Source organism: Anser cygnoides, chromosome 8 (assembly GCF_040182565.1).
Source record: "Anser cygnoides isolate HZ-2024a breed goose chromosome 8, Taihu_goose_T2T_genome, whole genome shotgun sequence".
Taxonomy (NCBI): domain Eukaryota; kingdom Metazoa; phylum Chordata; class Aves; order Anseriformes; family Anatidae; genus Anser; species Anser cygnoides.
Window position 1 is genome coordinate 26,531,920 of NC_089880.1, and position 17,790 is coordinate 26,549,709.

At 41.1% G+C, this 17,790-nt stretch overlaps 1 protein-coding gene across 7 annotated transcripts in view; it reads left to right on the top strand.

Moving 5' to 3' along the window:
- The window catches only part of ELAVL4 (ELAV like RNA binding protein 4), a 78,980-nt gene that overhangs the window by 58,073 nt on the left and 3,117 nt on the right, over positions 1 to 17,790 (top strand). For 6 of the 7 annotated variants that reach the window (XM_067001247.1, XM_067001244.1, XM_013176329.3 and 3 more), the window contains exons 3-6: positions 1,398 to 1,501; positions 12,121 to 12,274; positions 12,666 to 12,891; positions 14,282 to 14,320. In XM_067001247.1, the coding sequence (XP_066857348.1) occupies positions 1,398 to 1,501; positions 12,121 to 12,274; positions 12,666 to 12,891; positions 14,282 to 14,320 (523 nt within the window). The remainder of the gene's footprint in view (positions 1 to 1,397; positions 1,502 to 12,120; positions 12,275 to 12,665; positions 12,892 to 14,281; positions 14,321 to 17,790) is intronic. The other variant, XM_013176330.3, reaches the window with a different exon arrangement.

A 17,790-nucleotide genomic window follows, 5' to 3' on the forward strand; every position in this document is an offset into this window, starting at 1 on the left:
TGAGAAAGACAGATGCTTTTTTGTAGTCCAGGAGACAAAGAAACAAAGCTTTGTGGTGGGGAGGGAGGCAGGATCCGTGCCTACGGGGTACATCAAGGCACTTCATGTGCAGCTGCTTTCACAGCCTCGGCTTTCTCCTGGTGAGAAGGAGCTGGGTCGTTGTTCATTGCTGCCATGGATAGAAATCTCCTGGCAGGCCATGTTCACAAGTGCTGCCATCCTCCTCGGGAGGGATTTTTCACATTTTCTGATCGCTGCCTGCTTGTAGGATCACTCGCATCCCCTGCACATCCGTGCCTGGAGGGGCACAAGCAGCAGCGTGGCCGATGTGCAGGAGACACTGTCTGCCCGCTTCCTTTTGGAGTGAGATATCTGTTTATGCACTTCTTCTGTGTATGTGTGCCCTAAAGGGGAGGGGGGGAACATAGGGATTCTGTTTCTTTCCAAATGTGCAAAATCAATTCAGGAGGAGGTGCAAGGGGAGGGAGGGGGAAAGCTGTGGTCTCTCACATAGCATTCATAGAACCAGTGCTGCAAAATTGGTACTTATGATTTGGGAAAACCTGCCTTTTCAGTATAGGCTTTCTTGGTGCATTTGCAAACGTGCAGCTTTGTCCCTGCTCTGTGTGAATGAAGTGTTGTGGTGCTGCTAGTGCCGTGTTATTACTAGTTATTAACCAGGTCTCTTCTTTCTACTGCAAACACAGATCTTCTTCGTAAACCAGAAGCTGTTGAAATGGTTTTGGCTGCTGAAGTGGGCTCCTGCCATCCTGTGCACAGCAGTAGTTGTGCTGTTTTGCTTTTGCCGTCATCTCTAATACACTGAGGAAAGCTTTAATGCAATCTCCTATCCTAGTGCAATTTGAGCTGTCCTTTCTCCTCCTATTTCCTGGCTGCTCACCGAGCAATAAAACGAGATGGAAAGGTGGCTGTTTTTCTCAGTCAGCTACTTTTAAGGTTCATGTTCAAACATTGTTCCCTAACTTTTTGCATTTTAAACACCTATGGATTTGTTTATAAACAGTGGCAAGACTGTGTTTATTTCTAAGTGGTGACCTCCTTCCTGTTCTGGCAAGTCAACCAGTTATATTTATTGGGAACTCGGCACAAAACTATTATGTAATTCTGCTGATGTCAAGCCTTGTACGCTTTTCAGTAAAGTCTTGGAGAAGCATGGAGGCTTGCTTCATTTTGTTTTTAAAGTAGGATCTTCAGAAAAACAGTTCTAATAGTGGGGAGCCAATGTAAAAATTAAGATAATGAAATGGTGAAGAATGGCATAAAGACCATAGGGGAAAGCAGTGATGAAAGGAACAGTAAAAAAGTGTTGATCCTGTTCTTGTAAGTGTTTACAAAAAATACTGAGTCCTTTTTTCTTTGTTTTTTTGTTTCAACAGGGCAGAGTTTAGGATATGGATTTGTTAACTACATTGATCCAAAGGATGCAGAGAAAGCCATTAACACTTTAAATGGACTCAGACTCCAGACCAAAACCATAAAGGTAAGACAATACAGAAAGCCTTTTGCTCAATTTGGAAGAGGAAAAAGTGGTTGAAACAGTTTCTGGCAGTTTCATCACTACTTCAATCTGCTATTGCAAAGGGCGTTCAGCTACAATCTCCTTGAAACAGTGGAAGGACATGCAGGAGACAAAATCTCTCCTTCTCTAAAATTAAAACAACTGTTAAGGGGGTAACAGGAAGCTCCTTAAAATGTTGCAGTAGGACTTAAATGTAGAATAAAAAAGCCAGTGATAGTTATTCATAAACAGATGTAAAATACAGGACCGTATATTCATAAATAAATTACATGTTTTCCTGTGTTTTAATGGGAAGTACCTTGATGAGGAATCATTCTTCAGTGATACTCATGTCATTATCAGGATCAGGTATTGAAAGTACACTTCGCAAGTTAAAATATTTAAAAAAACACTCAATTTCCCCATCCTTAGTTTGATTTATTCTTTTAAAAACTGGAGGGATTAGAGATCCCACTGAAGTCTCTCATTTCATTGTTGTAATAGACCATTAGTTATTCAACGACCTTTTTTAGTGGTCTCACAAGAGAAGCAAATTCCTACAGTCACGTTTGTTGCTGCATGGCTGATGAAGCTTTTTTAAAAAAGCTTATAGAAGGTTTCTACATTCTGAATTCTAGAAAATAGTACAGCTTAAGGAATGTAAATAGAAAAACTAAAGGGGAACAAACAGCAAATCTGACTCAATTTATCTGAAATGGCTTCAATTATTTAAGATTGCTGGCCTTTGATTTGTACTATTTTTCTTAATTTTCTGTGCTTTTTGTATTTCAAAGCAAAAAATGTTACAGAATATAAAAATAGAATTTTTGCTTTTGAAAGCATCTGTATAAAACTTGACACTTGTGTCTTGTCGAAGATACTGTGTCATCAGTACTCTTAGTTGTACTTACCTTTTTATTATTAAAGACTGTGGCGTTTTTTTTGCCTTAAGGTAAAAGTATTTGTTGAATTATTTCGCATCTCTAAGGATCATTTCAAGCAAGTTTTTCCTGGCCTGACGAGGCAGGGAGCTGAGGGTCTGAGCTGAGGGTTAGGAGTGGAGCAGTTGCAAGGACCATGTGGAGACTGCTCCTTCCAAGCGTTCCTTATGCCAAACGGGTCCATCCCACAGATACGTATTTGGGCCATGCATCAAAATCCTCACAGTATGATTTTGTATGGGTAAACAGAAATTCATAGGAACATGTATGGCAAAAGCAGTAGAATCTATTGTCTTATCTGTCGCTGCAGCTGGAAATACACCGCTTGGGCTCCGCGGTTTCTGCTTACAGTTAAAAGTTGAGCATTAAGTTGCTCTCCAAAGTATTTTTATTTTGTCAGGAAAAAAAATACAGTATTTGGAAATTACTTGCCTCTCTTAAATTCTTTTTTAAAAATTCTGTAGAACTTTAACTTCAGGTGTTGCATTAAAAACTGATCTGTACTGTGAGTAATATTCAGCATTAGCAAAAGTATAGTACAGCTGTTGTCCTGAATAAGTACCTGTGTTGTTCCACACCTGTTTTCTTGGTTTTTTTGAGTCACAACAACGTTATTGTTTTGTGACACTGGGATTACAGGAACTACGTAAGCTTTAAAAAAAAAAAATCAAAAATCCTCCAAAACCTCCCCCCATTATTTTACATTGCCATTTAATTCAGTGTAGAAAGAAAAATTATTATGCCTTCCCTTTTTACCTTTTGTAGTGAGATTTTTGTTTTATGCAGGAACTTACCATGCAAAGCATTTCATGCAGAATTTTTTTATTCACTTCAAATGTTATGAATACTCCTAGTTTATTAGGTTAGGGTGTATTTCATAATTGTTAATAGCTACTAGACTTTTATAGAACATATGACATTTTGTTGGGCTCTTGAAAGGTGCTAAAATTTAATAATAAGTGAAGAGATTAACCTAACCTACATGCACAGGAGCTGCATAATTTCCTCAGTGATTGGGAAGAACTGTGTAGACTTTAAGTGTTTTCAAGTAAGTATTGAGAGTCACCTAAAACCACGCCTAAAGGAGCCTTCTCTTCAAATAGCCAAGCTTTGAACACAGCAAGATCAAATCAGCAATTTCTAACTCAATTTTTAATTCCAGAATTGCATGCAACTCTCTCACCTTTACCCAGTTGGGTTTTTGGTTTATAAATTTTATCATTGGTCTTTTTTTAAAAAAAAAAAAAAGGGGGGGGGGGGAACCTTCGAAAATTGGGTCTGCTTCCCTGGTACTGTGTGGTAGGGAAGGAGGCTTTCCCCGTGTTCACACAAACCAAGCAGTGAATCATGTTTTCACCATTCCCAGCAGCGTCCTTGTTGCCGGAGGAGACATCCCTGGTTCCCAAACTGCTGCAGAGCTGTGCTCGGCGCCGCCGCCTTCCCTGAGCTTGTCTGGTGCCCCCACGCAGCCCTTACCAGCAGCTCGCTGTGATTCATTACCCCGTTCTGAAGCATCCTAATTCCTGGAATTACTATATTTAATTATTAGAGCTGATTACTTTAGTCTAGCTAGATGCCCTTTACAGTTATTAAAAATGCACTTCCATTGCATTAAAAAAGCTTCACAAAGAATGTATAGAAAGGGATTTGGTGGCATATAGTTTTGTAGGCTAAAAAAATTATTTAATTAAATGCTAAAATAACACTGAACTGGAAAAGTACCGAGCATTACTTTATGCTCTTTTCTTTATGAGCATGGCTTGGTTTTGTGCGCAGAATGAATCTAATGCCATGTTGATGGATAGATTGAACCTTTTGGCCTCTGCCTGTCTGCGGGTGCTGGGTAGCCACAGCCCTGCAGTAGCATTTCCTTGGCTGTGTTTTGTTTGGGAGCTGTTGGGATAGAAAGCTCACAAAAAAGTTTTTTGAGGCCTTTTACAGGCACAGATTGCTTCCACACCCCAAGGTCACCTTGGTCCTGCTAGCTGGCTCCCTCCCATCTCCTTGCTCCAGCTGTTGTGGGCCCCTGCTCCTCGGCTGGACATGAGCTGGCTCCAGGGGCTCATATCTGCACTTGATTTTTTTGACCCATAAAGTTTAATTCATGTCTATGGAAAAAAAAAAGATTTTAAATAGCTCCGGGTTCTGCATGTGTCCCCAAATCCTGTCCTTTTCGCTTCTGTAACATCTCGTGGCAGCCGAATGTTCCCTCCCGCACCCGATGCCTTGCGAAGCAGCCATGCAGGCACCAGAGGAACTGGTTTATAGCAGGATCAGCAAAACAGCTAGGCACAGTCTGCTCTCAAATGTGCAGACTAAAATAACTGAAGAAATGTTCTTTTTGTTATTTCATTGTTACAATGAATAATCCCTTTCCACTGAAGCAGCTAAAATATTTATGTGCATTTTATTTAAGTCAATGATGCCCTTTCAAGTCAAAGTCGAGAGGTGACTACAGAATATCTGTTTGGGGAAAGCACTGAAGGAAGTGTTATGTGTTTGGTGGTAATAGGTTATACATGTTATGTTCCTCCTCAGCTGATCATAGTGCATATTTTATTTATGCCATTTTGTGGCATCCTCATCTTGTGAAGCAGAAAGGGCTTCACTTTATTTTTACAGCTAAAGCTTGACATAATTCCACAAAATAGTCTAGAATGAGAGATGATACAGCATGTGTTGAAATAAATATATATTCCAGAAATTGAATCTATTTTTAGAAATTAAATTTGCCCATCCATAAAAGCATATGAAAGGTCACTGCTGCTGTTGAAGATTGCCTAGTAATTCAGTTGCATCAAGTATCTGAAAGAAAACAAGATGTGTGATGCATGGGGCACAGACTGCTTAAACTCTTCTGCTCTGCCCTGAAAAAAATGCCCAGCATCTGAAAAGATGGAAGGGAAGTGTTCTGCAATTTCCATGTTGATTCGGGTGACCTGGCTTCACATTGGGGGACACTGAAACAAGGAGATAACAGAATTTTAAAAGCAAGTTTGAAATCAAATAACAGCAAATGACCACCTGAAGTGTGGTCTTGTGTTCCCCTCTCCTTTTTTTCTGTTGCCTGAGAAGTAGGTTGGTTCCTTTCTTCTCTTGCAGGAGCAGGTAGCATGCTGTGACAGCCACTAGAGCAGAAAAGTCTCTAAGTGAGGGGAGAAGGAATCTGGGTTCTGTGAGCCCTTGATTCCCTCCTAGTTTTTATCATCTCACAGGTTTGACGGATTTAGTAACAAATAGGATCATTCCTCTACGGTCAGAGGCTGCTTCTGCATCTTGGGTTATTTCTAATTTTCAGTTAAATGAATAACTGCTGTGGAATATAACTACTACTATTTTTCAATTGTTACTTCAAATGTTTACTTGTACTCTATTCTTATCTTTTCTGATCAATAGGACTGGATGGCACTAGTTTAAAATACAGTGAATGGTTCTTTGGGAGAAAACACTCCTTTATTTTCTGGAGATGAAGTAGCAGCGTTACTACTTTCTCTTGCTATTGTGGTTGCTCTGGTATTTTTCTAAAGGCCAAGTATTTCTACAAAATTCAGGCTCTAAATCTGTCCACGCCAGCTTTTGTGATTTGTCTGTGAAGCTACAGCCCATCCTGTCACTATAGGATAGCCAGGTAACAGCCGCTGCAGACTTCCTCTGTCCTACAAAGCCATTTCTCAAAAGCTCGCCTCTGAGTCGCAATGAGATGAGGATGCTGAAGCACAAAGCGGGAGGAGGGAGAAGAGGAGGAAGGCTGCAGCAGCACACTCTGAGAAGAGGAGCTGCACTCAGTCCCAAAGAGCTCAGGACTTGCTGGGGAAAAACACAAGCCCAACAATCCAGATTCTAGCCAGAAAAGGGTGGCGTGCTGGTATTGACAGCAGCAGAGTTGGAGTGTTGTACAGCCTCAGTGTGATGTTCTGCCCAAGACCTAATTTGCTGAGTTTTTCACCCATGTTCTCCCAAGCCTGCCTGCAGCGGCTTCTCCCAACAGGGAAACAGGGTTTTGTGCTGGGCTGGGTGGAGAGGTCTGGGGATGCTCTGACACGGGGAGATGGGGCGAACAAAAGGCAGAGGAGGCACAGAGCAGGCACGGGTACTTTGTGATGGGGGCGGGGGGGGTTGTCAGGAGGAGCTGAGCGTAGGGACCAGTGGGGTTGGTCTGTGTTGTGGAGTTACCCACATCTGCAGTTCCAGGGGGCAGCTCCTGCTTCACTCCTTCCTCCTGTGAAAACTCACATTGCAGGTATGTTTGAGCTGCAGGTTTGGGATGTGGTTGTTCAGAAGCTCCTGTCATCAAGGTAATGGCTTGTTCTATCGCATGGTAGCTCAGGATCCCTCATAAATGGGTGTCTGCTGCGACTGTGGCACCCTGAGGTAAAGCCTTGGAGAGGAGGCTTTAAAGATGCCACAGATCTGGAAACCCTTAAGTTAACTGACTTTTTGCTCTTCAGTGCTCTTCAAGAGCCTCTGTCTGCATACCTGCTTGGACTTCGGTGCTGGTTAACAAATCCCTTTGCCTGTAGTGATGATGTGGCTCACAGGACCTTTCAGTAGAGCATTTGAAGGTTCAAATTTGGTTCTGCTGCTTTCAGCAGGCACCAGAGTGTCTTTACCTGTTAGTTTTGTGCATCTGCTCTTAATCGAAATGTCTTTTTTAACTGCTTCACGCTTGCCAATGAGCTTCCTTCTCATTCTACAGAGCCAGAGCAACTATTTCTTAGCCCGGCTCTTGCTACAGCCAGGGGGCTTCTAGGTTATCTATGGATGTCTCCCCTAAAACAATGGGACAGACTGTTGTATCTTACCTGCAATCATAATTAGTCCCAGTACCATGGAGAGATTCAATGCTGCTTTAAAGCGCATTGTTACTCCCCTACTGTCCCCAGCCCTGGGCTGGGAGGAGAAGAATGTAGTGCCCTTGGGGATGTGAAGGCATTGTAGATCTTGGTTTTCATCATGTGGACCACAGTGTTTTGTGTATGTTTGTTTTGACGGAGTATGTGGCTTTTTAAGGTAGGGTTTCTGAATTCTTACATAGAATTAGGGCATAGATGAGGGTCTGGAAGAGGCTCTGAGGAAACTGCCTCTTCTGGCTGTAGTGCGTTTTTACTGATCTTGTATGTGGGGAAAAGTGAGATGGTGCTTGCTTACACATGTGAAGCTCTTTGCCCAGCTGTGCTAAAGCACTTGCAGTGTGTACCAGTGAATAAGTAAGAGGCAGCTGGCGCAGGTCAGTTGTGTCCCCATTTTGCGTGTTTGGACCGCGGACAGAAAAAACAGTGAAGTGACTCACCCAAAATCACGCAAGCAATCCTACATCTGAGAGCTTATCACGCAGACAAAGCAAAGTCTTTCAAAATTACTTTTAAGGTCACAGTGAAGCTTAGTATTTTGGAGCATGTTACACAAAGATTTTCTGAAAGATGCCCAGGGCATTGCTTAACAGCAACTGCACCTCATGTGGTGGCAGCTGGTGACACGTCCTGGGGACTGCAGGAACTGTCAGCCGCCGGCCCCATGGCTGGGGATGCCCGTGCTGCTGTGCTGCACTCCGATTAAAGGCTCCTGTCTAGTCTTGCACTCCCCAGGTGAGCTAATGCTAGGTGCTGAGTGAGAGGCGTATATCATTTTGGAAAAGTTTTTAGAAAGACACAAGCTAAGCTGTTAGGTGTCTTGTCAGGAGATGTTTTGGCCAGGGCAGGGTGGCTCTGCTCACAGAGGCATTGCTCCAGGCAAGGATGATGCCTGACCTCTCTGGAGCAGGCAGCAACTGAGACGTTGTTCTGGCTCGCTTAAAAGGCTCACTTAACAAAAACCTGTTTCTAGAAGACTCCCCCTGAATATGGGCTTAACATCCGAGAAGTCCAGGACTAACGTGTGAGCTGAAGGCATCTTTGAGCAGCAGTGAAATGGTTAAGAGTGTCAGTATTGAAATGGTGGCCGATAATGTCCAGAGCCTTGTCTTGTAAGACAAATGGGATGCGTTCATGCCTCTAGGTGCCTTTGTGGGCTCTCTGACTTGGAAAGACCAGACTGCATCAATTTATGTTCTGAAAAGTCTCGAGGTTAAAAATTTTTCAAAAAGTTTTCTGCATTGGAAAAATGAGTAGGAAATCAATAGGGAAGATAATTGCTTTAACTGGGTGATTCTTCTGTGTTCGTGAACAAGAATAATTGTTCATTGCCATGGAAGATATGAAACTCTGGACCCTACATCTCTCCGGTAGTGTTTGGCGAATGCAGTGGCAGTGCAGCCTCTTGAGGGAGGGCTGCTCATATTGGGGAGAAGTGCTTACACAGACTGTTCAATGTCAGATGAGAAATATCCTTGCTAGCATGTTTTCCCCAATTACTGACCTCTAATGTTAGTTTCTATAAATATATATATACAGTAAGCCATAATAAATTATTTAATAAAAAATAATTCATGAAATGAATTAGAAAATATTAATATCTTCCTTGTGAAGGACTAAGCTTATTAAGTGAAATGAAATATTGTTAGACCTCCAACAGGCATGCAAGTGGACAAACACTTCAGTGCTGAAAAATGCGTAGGTCGAATGACAGCTTGGCGTACTCCAGCTCATATATTCGAATTTCTTCCAGTGGCTGGGATTTCCTTATTTTTTGTTTTTCAACAAGCCGTGTCATTATACGGCACTAACATTGCCATGAGCAAAAAAATTGTTCTTAACTGTGAATATAAAGAATTAATGCAGTGCTTCGTAGTTCAGTGATAAAATGGGAGCTGGTGTTGGCTCCCATTTTAACTTTCACGGTGCAAGTTGCTTCTGGTCAGGTGGAGGGTCAGGATGGATGTTTTCTTCCTTTGATAGTTAATACATGGGAAGACATCCCGTCCTCTGTACTAACTGAATAATAGCTAGGAAGCAGGATGGCATGGTCTAACCAATCGATTTGTCATTGGCTGACCTGTGAGAGAAGATGAAAAAGATTCAAAAGGAGATAAATAATTGACAACACTAGCCTTGTGTCCATTCAGCTCACAACCTTTTCTCCTTGATATTAAAGACAGCTGAGTTGCTTTTGGCAGCTTTTTCTTCGGCCTCGGCTCCCCTGCAACCTGAATGTTTGATTGCAGGAGGAAATAAAAATTAGATCTGAGTGGTGATGCATGTTTACATGTGCTGTGAGTAGATGAATTTGAGACCATGCAGGCTCCTTCTGCTTTGTATCCGCATGGCCCACAAGAACAGAGCAGGGCTCTTTTACTTTCTTGCGTAGAAGTGTGTGTGTGTGTGTGTGTATATATATATATATATATAAAATGTCAGGCACTCAGTGCTCTGGGAAGTGGTGTTTTTTGCATATCCCAGTACTTTTCATCTTCCCTGTAATGTGGCATTTGGTTAATGAATGTGCCAGAGTGAGAAAACCCAAAGGAAACCCCTGGCTGTTTTCCCAGGAACTTTATTAATTTTGCAGCTCTCAGTTTTGAGGAATAGGTAAGGTCCCTACCCTCACTCCAGAGAGGCTCTTAAGTGTTTTTTAAACTGTTATTTCTGAAATAGGTTAAGCTGTAGGTGTCTGAACCCTGGTAGCGCCCTCTCAGTGTAAGGCACTTGCAGAGTGTGGGGACATTGTGCTTTTCCACACACTCCAGGGTGGTTTTGGCTGTGTGAAGTGGGTGAGTGGGTGGCACCTCCCTGGCCTCAGGAGATGGGATTCAGTCCTGGGCTCTGATGTGCTCTTGATATGGGGCTGATTGTGATTGTACTGGGCCTGGCCAGTGCTGTGAGGTGATGCCCGAACTGCCCAGGCCGCACCGAGCCCTCACACTCGGCGGCCATGTTTCTCACTTCTGGGTAACTTGAGCTGGACTTGCTGGTCTTCCAGAGCCTGCTCAAAATCACGTAACTTCAACAGTGCCTGCTTGAGGTATAAGCGAGAGGCCACCAAACCAAGCACGGTAATGCAGTGATGTTAGGCATGGTATCTATAGATGAAAGCATGGTGTAGTTACCCCTGGTTTTGTGTCCCCAAGCACCTGTCTCAGTTCATTAGCTAGCAGCCAAGTGGTGCCACCTGAGCTCTGGTCCTGGTGCCTCAGAGGGACACTTGGGACCTGTGACTGAGTGCCATGGATGCTGGAGCTCGTGGGCTGTGTGGCCCCAAGTTGCTGGGGCACGGGACAGTTCCACACCAACATCCATCCGCTTCCCTTTCATTGCTCATCTGCAGCTGGACGCTTCCCTGCTTGTTAGGCCTGTCTGTGCCTGTGTGCTTTGCCTGAGCTTGCCTCAGTTGATGCAAATGTTTTAGCTAACCTCCTTTTTCACATTTCTTCCCCTAAATCTTCCCACCTCCTCTCTTTAGCTTTCTCTTGAAATGTTAGTTTTAAAAGGTTATGTACAAACATGTAAGTTAAAAAGAAGTTGCCAAAAGCTTTAAAATCTAAAATCTTTAGAGTTTGTCTGCTATTGTGCGCGGAAGATTGTAGAAGCAAATATTAGTCATTCACATCATTTTCTGTGTTGAGTCAACATCTATTTTTAGGTGTGGAGCACATAAAGACAACTCTTTGACACATAAAACACAAAGACATCCATTTGACATCATTTGTGTTTGGGCTAAGGCTGGGGAAGAGGGGAAGACAATTGCTGAACATGTTATTTCCGTGACAAGACCCCCCCTATTTCTTCCAAAAGGCATTTTAAGACATGATACAGTAACATACCGATCTGTTTATATTTAAATAAATCAGGATGAAGTGCAAAATATTCAGGTTTAGATCTGATGCTATTTCAGATGTGCTGAGAAGTAATTCTTCGTGATCTGTGCTGAATACTTGCAATTAGGCCTTATCTGGGAAGTATTTTAGTTAAATTTGTGTTATTCTAAGCGAATATATTAATAGTGCAGAAGGCTTTTTATGCACATATTGTAATTATAGATCTGATTTTTCTTTCAGGTCTGGGTTTATATTTTCATAGGTAGAAGAGCAGTTAAAGATTTAATTTTTTGACAGCATGCATGCAATGCCTCAGCTTGCTTTTCTTGTTTATTTGGTCATAATGTTTTATGGTCTGGTTTTGGGCTTACAGTGCAAGGGAACTTCTTGTGATAAATTGCAGATACGACAATGAGTGTCAGTATACAGTTCCCTGAGCAGATGTTCATTTAGTGTAATTTCACCAGTGCTTTGCTGTTCATCCAGAACAGATCTTGCCAGCTCAGGATGAAAACACAGAGATGGCACAAAAGATCACTCTGCAAATAATCTGATCTGTTTCAGACTCTTGAAGAAAAGCATCCTGGAACTTCAGAATGCTACGTATATTCTAAGGTTATTACATGTTAGATACAGTAAATCATCCATACACCCACAACCCATAGGGGTAAATTTACAAAGCCGTGCGTGGGAAGTCACACATTAATCTACCTCTGAACAATAGTTATTTTGTGCCTGCACTTAAAGAACCCTTGCATTTGTTTTCAAGGTCTCTCTTGCTCTTCCTTTGTTCTTCTAACTTTTCCTGATTCTGTTGGTTTTGCCGAACAGGTAGTATCTGAACTCCAGGGTTATTCAAGCAACTGAACTCTAAGGTTTCTTGCTTGTTGAAAAAGAAAACAATCTGTCCATTTAAAATGTAAAGAGCGGCTCTGCTTACTAATATGCATTTCCTTTTCTTAAATCCATAGGTGTCATATGCCCGTCCAAGTTCAGCATCAATCAGAGATGCAAACTTGTATGTCAGCGGCCTTCCGAAAACAATGACCCAGAAAGAATTAGAGCAGTTATTCTCACAATATGGACGCATCATCACCTCACGGATTCTGGTTGATCAAGTCACAGGTTAAAATAAATCTTTCCTAGATGCTTGCATGTTTTTCTGGAAATAGCAGAATTATAAATGCTTGCTGGCAGTTGGGTTTTAAGATAGTGATTTTTTTAATGTAAAATGCATGCCCAGTTCTCTATAGGTATAACTGCTTGGGGTTGTACCTGCTTCTTTTTTTAATGAGGGATTGCAAAATGCAGAATGTCACTTCCTTAAAATGATTGTGTATATAGTAGGGTCTGATTGCAGAGAACACAGCTGGGGAATGGCACTTTTCTTTATTGTAGGACTTGTCTGAATTTGCAAGCTGTGTGTTCTGTTAAGTCAAACCAACATTGTTTCATCGTTACATAGATGAAGCTGTTCCTACATATATTCATTTGTTCACATGTGTTTACTTCCCAGGTGTTTCTCGAGGTGTGGGATTTATCCGTTTTGATAAGAGAATAGAGGCAGAAGAAGCCATAAAGGGACTAAATGGCCAGAAGCCTAGTGGTGCTACAGAACCAATTACTGTGAAGTTTGCCAATAATCCCAGCCAGAAAACAAGCCAGGCACTCCTTTCACAGCTGTATCAGTCTCCCAACAGACGCTACCCTGGACCACTTCACCACCAGGCTCAGAGATTCAGGTAATTACCTGGAAAAGAACTGAAGTTCTACCAGTGATGACGATGTGGGGCAGGTGCTGCACAGGAAAATACTCTTTAGTTGTGTAGGCTGACCTGGTTTTTCTTTGTAAAATTAAATATTCTTTCCTGGAGAATGAGGAGGAAAATCTGCTGACAGCAGTAGTCATGTTGTATTTACTAAAACAGCTGAAGTACTGTACAGTCGGATCTCTTGAAGCATCATAGAAAAAGGGAGGACAGAACAGAGTTACACTGATAATCAAATGAGCAGTGACTACCCTGTTCTTCCCAATTTTTTTGGTAATGCTTTTATTTTCTGCTATGTTATTACAGTTTTGATGCAGCCTAGACTTTGATGTTAATGACAGTGGATTCGTAGCAGGAAAAAAGCTGAGTCTGTTCCAGTCAGCAGCAGTATCATTAAATTTATTAGCCTGCTCTTACTATAAAGAGACCTTGTATTAGTGTTTGGTGTGATTCCTCAGATGCTTTTGGGAGATGTTCTATGTTACACATTCTGAATATACCATTTCCATCTGATCCATAAGCCAGTGTTTGCAATACATTGTGTCCTTGTTAGTTTTATAATAACTTTCAGGCAACCTAGCATTCAATTAAAGGTCTCTTTTTAAAAAGTGTATATTTTCATAACTGAGTTGCATACTGGCTTTACAGAATTATTAAAAAGTGATTCTAGTTTTTTGGTGACAAAGTGCTAATGAAGTAAATAAGATGATAGCAAAAAATCATCTGACTGATATAAAAGCAAATACAAATTTAGTACATCTTTGGCATGCAGCTGCGTCCTTTGAGGCTATCATTTTTATCAGTCCATCAATAAAAGGACTTACTTAGTGTACTGCCATGGAAAGCAGATGATTAGTCATTTTGCAAAACTCGGTGGTCATTTAGATTGATGTATTGTTGAGGATAATTATTGAATGTATCCTAGTAGTGAGAATATATTAAGTTAAAGTAGTTAAAAAAATCTGGAATTTTTCTAGTTCCATCAGTTTTGGACTGTAACATTTTATTTCAAAGCTAACTGTAAGTATAAGGTGAACAGCTGAATTATTTGCAAAAATTTCATGATACTGTCTTAAAAAAAGATGAACCAAAAGCGAATCTTTTAAAATGCCAAATCAAACCATGAAAATTAAGGTTTTCTTTAAGACTTTAGATGAGGTAAAATTACTTCAAATGCTGTGGTGGAAATTTAAGCACAATCTCAAGCTTAACAAAGCGGGCCACGAGTTGTTAGGCTCCTTAGATGTGTGGGAAACTTGTTGAACATTTCTTCTTTGAAAATGGAACGCTATTAATAATAGTTCCATTGAGCGATCTTGCCATCTGTGAGACATTAACCCAAAGACCCTCCTTCTCTTTTCAGGCTGGACAATTTGCTTAATATGGCCTATGGCGTAAAGAGGTAATTAGAATTCCACAGATTGCCAGATGTCTGTGTTGGCACAGATTGGTGCTACATTTTTTTTTAATTCACTAACTTTATTTTTTTTAATTCCTTCTTTTCTTCCACCAGCATGTCAGATTCTTTTTAAGTTTGGACTTCAGTTGGTTTTATTACTTTAAAGGCCACACACACATTCTGTGGGTTTTTCAACTTTTTTTTATTTACAGGTGGGGCTCTCAAATGGTTTAGGTGCAACAGCTACAAGCATTCAAACTCCAGTTGTTGTGCCACATGGCACTTTGTCCAGAAACAGAACTATTAAGTTATATGTTATTAGATCAGCTATTAGTTAAAAACTTAACTGAGATCTGGACATCAGCAGCCTAATTCTATTTTCAGCTGTTAAGACCTTCATTCTGTTACATCTGGCTTCACAAGTTTGACTTTAAAATATAGCTGTGTGCACCTTAATCAGCCCTAAGTTTCTTTTGTTACAGGTTTAATGCTTTGTTGAAATTTTCTTGGTGCTTGGGATTTATTTTTTGTTTGAAATAGCGATGTGTGTTTGTGTATGTACTTGTATGTGTGAAAGTTCAGCTGATTTATAAACATTTATGCTGTTTCATCAGTATGTTCAATGTTTGATAGCTAAAATGAGTTGACGAATTGTTAGTGTTTCTTCTGATGGCACACATCAACGTAAGCGAACCTTACAGCACAATAAAGGCAATCTTACTCCTGACGTAAGATGTCCAGCCATCCCCCCAATTAAAGATGAGAAAACACTTAGTCTTCTGAAATGGTCTACTCACCACAGTTGAAAATTGTTTTTTGCTTTAACAAAGCTCATCCTGTAAATGGTGCGGTAAGTATATCTTCAGCCAGTAGTGAACTGTAACGTACATTTTAACTACTGCCATGGTAGCTGTCATACAAATAAATTGCAGATCTTAAGACTACTTACAAAACTGAAGGCAGAGGTGGCATACGTTCTCTAAAGCACTCCTTGTGTTTGTTAGTATGTTTGTTTCATTTGCAATATACTTAGTGGTGATGGTAATTTCTGAGTCACTGTATCACCACCTGAATTTATTGCGTTCTGCTTTTCCTGCATTCTCCCCCCCAACTTGTTTCTTGATATATGCCAAGAACACTGCAAAACTTAGCTTTGAGTATCTGTTGGGTGTAAGAAACTCTCAAAGGTGGTGGTGTTCAGGGAGTTGTCCCTGGCTATTAATTTCTTCCCCAGAGTTGTACTGGCATGTTGTGTAGGACAGTGTTTGGTCCTAACTGTCAAGAGTTTTGAGTTCAGATTTTCTATCAGCTGCAGATGGAAAGAAAATGAGTTACCTGCCTTTTTAGGCTATGTCTGCCTTAATGTTTTAATTCTGCAGTGTTAGTCTTAAATCACAACAGCTTGTGGTTTTTTTGAACAGTTATTGTTTAGGCATCTTAAATTAGCTTTTTACTCCTCTCCTCCCAGCAAATCTTAAACTGTGATAGTAAACTCTGTAATTACAGGCATAGGGTCACCAGAAAAATACTGTATTGATCAAAACTTCAGGAGCTGCCTCTAAAACATCTGTAGTGTTGTTTCTGGGTTTGGCGGTCAGTTCTCTTGCTTCCTCATGTTAAGTATGTGGGGAAATACAGATAGAAAATGAGCTGTGCAGGTGTGGGAGAAAGGTTTTATTGATCAGTAACTTCAGATCATGTGCATAATTCAGTGCTGCTGCTTAGCTGTAGCTTGTGTTGTATTTGTTAGTAAACTTGTACTAGTTTCATGCATATTTTCTTGCATTTATAGTAGTTCCTGTGCTCATGGTATGTAGGTAGTTGAAAGCTGCATATCTCCAAAAGATTTCCAGGGAAAAGCTGCTCTCCAATGAACTGTATGAAACTTTAACCCTTTGTATCAGTGCAGCATTTCTTGAAAAACAAAGCTATAAAATACTGTTTGATATGCACGGCTTTGAGCATTGTACAGATTTTAGTAATACCACTTACAGGAAATGTATGTATTAGTGCTATACTTCATGTTAAGTTTAAACATTTCAGAAAATGAGTGTTTGCTGGCTTACATATGTTACTAGCACAGTTGGCACTTGGCAGCAATGGGCTTGAAGTCCCCTCTTCCAAATTTCAAAGGAATGTGAAACTGTTGGCTTGTACAAGCTCTCAGTCCTGGCTGCCCTATTTACAGTTCCATGCTGGCGTGTGGTGGAAGGAGCAGAATAAATCGGCCCTGTCCAGCCACCTCTGTTTTCAGAGCTGCAGAAATGTCCTAGGTTAGCAGAGCAATGCTGAACAATTATGATTTTCTCCCACATACTAGGAATTAAAGAATCTTGAGTGTAGGATTTGTAAAAGTGAACTTCAGTAGGAAGATGATCATATACTCTTTAAGATCTTTTTGCAAACCTCTGTATATGTCTGAGGATCCAATGCTGTTAGCATTTACAAACTGCTTGTTTATAGTGTAGCTACACTCCAGTGATATTTCTTAGCTGAAGATGAATGTTCCAAGTATCTTTTGATAGCACTTTATACGTATATTTGAGGAAAGGAGTCCAAAGAAGCAGCCATCAAGTGTGTAGTTTCTTTTATGGTTATTTAATATACACTACATAATATTGCGCAGAATGCTAACTGTGGAAACACAAGAAGTATAAAAGGAGAAGTTATGGAATGCATAAGAGCTGTCTTCCCTTAGCTACACTGTGGATTCCCCCCTCTATTCCCTCAGTCATCACTCAGAAGATCCTGAGGAATTATTATTCAATTCTGGTATTAAAACTCATCATACTGAAGGTACATGTGAAACTGGATTTTTATTAAGACTTTTCCTCTGCGCAGTTGTTATTTTAAAACATATCCCAAAGTGTAGCTTCAGAAATCATGTCATATTTTTTTCAAACTGATGAAAGGAAAATTATGTTGATCCTGAGGGCTGATACTGCTTAACATCTTCATTAATAACCTGAGTCACGGGCTGCAGTGCGCCCTCCTTGCGTTAATGGATGACACTGATGTGGGGGAGTAGGGGCGATCAGCATGCTGTTGGCCGTGGCTGCCTTTGGGGTGACCTTGACAAGCTGGAAGAGAACCTGGCAAAATTCAGGAAGGGTAAATGTAGAGTTTAGCCACTGACTGCTGTCTTCAACTACCTACAAGGGTGTTAGAAGAAGATGAAGCCAAGCTGTTCTCAGAGGTCAACTGCAAAAGGACAAGAGTCAACAGTAACAGGCTGCAGCGGGGGAAACTCAGCTGAATATAAGGGAAAAGTCACTGACAGTGAGGATGGTCAAACCCTGGAGCAGGAGGCCCCAGGAGTGGAGTCCCATCTGTGGAAACTTCAAAAACTTTCCTGTGCCAGGCCCTGAGCAGCCAATCTCACTTCAGTTAGCCTCGCTTTGAGCAGGAGCTCGACTAGATGACCTCCATAGGTCCTGCCCAGCCAACGCTATTCCGTGCTTATAAACATGCTA